General features: G+C 41.9%; 1 protein-coding gene across 1 annotated transcript; it reads left to right on the top strand.

Annotated features, from left to right (window-relative positions):
- Nucleotides 1-314: 314 nt before the first annotated feature.
- On the top strand, nucleotides 315-1,295 carry LOC121475119 (olfactory receptor 2T33-like). The gene has a single exon (XM_041728255.1). It carries the CDS (start codon nucleotides 357-359, stop codon nucleotides 1,293-1,295), a length of 939 nt encoding a protein of 312 aa, XP_041584189.1. The 5' UTR covers nucleotides 315-356.
- Nucleotides 1,296-1,615: the final 320 nt, after the last annotated feature.

Here is a 1,615-nt window from a genome sequence, read left to right as displayed (position 1 = left end):
GTTGATTATTCATAATAAAAGCAAATACAAACATAAAGGAAAAGGTGAATAGTTTACTTCTTCTGCATGATGTTGATATCAAATAGTACAAGATATGCTGACAACTTACACTCAATTTATCATGAAATTTTATTGATGATACCACTTAAGCAAATAAAACGAGAAAATTATTAAAAAGGTAGAATTAATTTTATCCTCAAGTTAAAAACCCTGCAAATCACTGATGAAGGATTCCAAATACATTTCAACACTTTCGAGCAAATCATTTTCATGAAAAATGTAATTGAAATAGACACTGTAAATGATGAAAACTATCAAATATTTCTTCATTTGCAGAGTTATTCCTTTCTGAAATCATGAACATCTGGAACACCACCTCAGATTTCATTCTCCTGGGACTCTTTAACTACACAGAAGCCCACCTATTTCTCTTTGTGATGATTCTGACAATTGCCTTCAGCTCCCTGGTGGGCAATGCCCTCATGATTCTCCTGATTCACCAAGATTTCCAGCTCCACACACCCATGTACTTCCTACTGAGCCAACTCTCCCTCATGGACATGATGCTGATCTCCACCATTGTGCCCAAAATGGCAGCTGACTACTTGAGTGGCAAGAAGTCCATCTCCCCTGCTGGCTGTGGGTTGCAGATATTTGTCTTCCAAACTTTGGCAGGGGGCGAGTGCTTCCTCTTAGCAGCCATGTCCTATGACCGCTATGTGGCTGTTTGCCACCCACTGAGGTACCCCGTTCTCATGAGCTGGCAATTATGCCTGAGAATGACAGTGGGGTCCTGGTTCTTGGGGGCAGCTGATGGGCTCATGCAGGCTGCTGCCACCCTGAGTTTTCCATTCTGTGATGCACATGAGATCAATCATTTCTTCTGTGAGGCCCCCACTCTGGTGCGTTTGGCTTGTGCTGACACGTTTGTTTTTGAGTATGTCATGTATATATGCTGTGTATTAATGCTGCTGGTTCCATTTTCTCTCATCCTGATTTCCTACAGTCTCATCCTTGCTGTGGTTCTCCAGATGCGTTCTAGAGAAGCCCGCAAGAAGGCTTTCTCCACCTGCTCCTCACATCTGACTGTGGTGGGACTCTTTTATGGAGCAGCTATTTTTATTTACATGAGACCCAAATCCTACAGGTCAGCTAACCATGATAAAGTGGTGTCAGCCTTCTATACTATCTTCACCCCGGTGTTGAACCCCATTATCTACAGTCTTAGAAACAGTGAAGTCAAAGGAGCCCTGAGAAAGTGTATGGGTCAATGTGCTACCATAAATCATGAGTAAGAGTACATTTGTTTGCACTAAATTTCAAGCTTTTACAATACTGACTGTGTGAGATTTCTGAAAGAATAGTTATATATGCATTATGTCTGTTAACTATTAACATTTTGCTTTGAAATGCAGGCATAACTCTATATTTACCATTTTTCATGCATAACAATTTATTGTATTTAAAAATTGTTTAACACCCAGTGCTCATCCCGTCAAGTGCCCCCCTCAGTGCCCGTCACCCATTCACCCCCAACCCCCGCCCTCCCCTTCCACCACCCCTAGTTCATTTCCCAGAGTTAGGAGTCTTCCATGTTCCTTCTCCCTTTCTGATA

Source organism: Vulpes lagopus, chromosome 13 (assembly GCF_018345385.1).
Source record: "Vulpes lagopus strain Blue_001 chromosome 13, ASM1834538v1, whole genome shotgun sequence".
Taxonomy (NCBI): domain Eukaryota; kingdom Metazoa; phylum Chordata; class Mammalia; order Carnivora; family Canidae; genus Vulpes; species Vulpes lagopus.
The sequence above is the reverse complement of the archived record's forward strand: the minus strand, read 5'-3'. Positions and strand labels throughout refer to the sequence as shown.

What these genes read in the sequence shown, in the direction of transcription:
- LOC121475119 (XM_041728255.1), top strand. Translation starts at nt 357, where the DNA reads ATGAACATCTGGAACACCACCTCAGATTTCATTCTCCTGGGACTCTTT.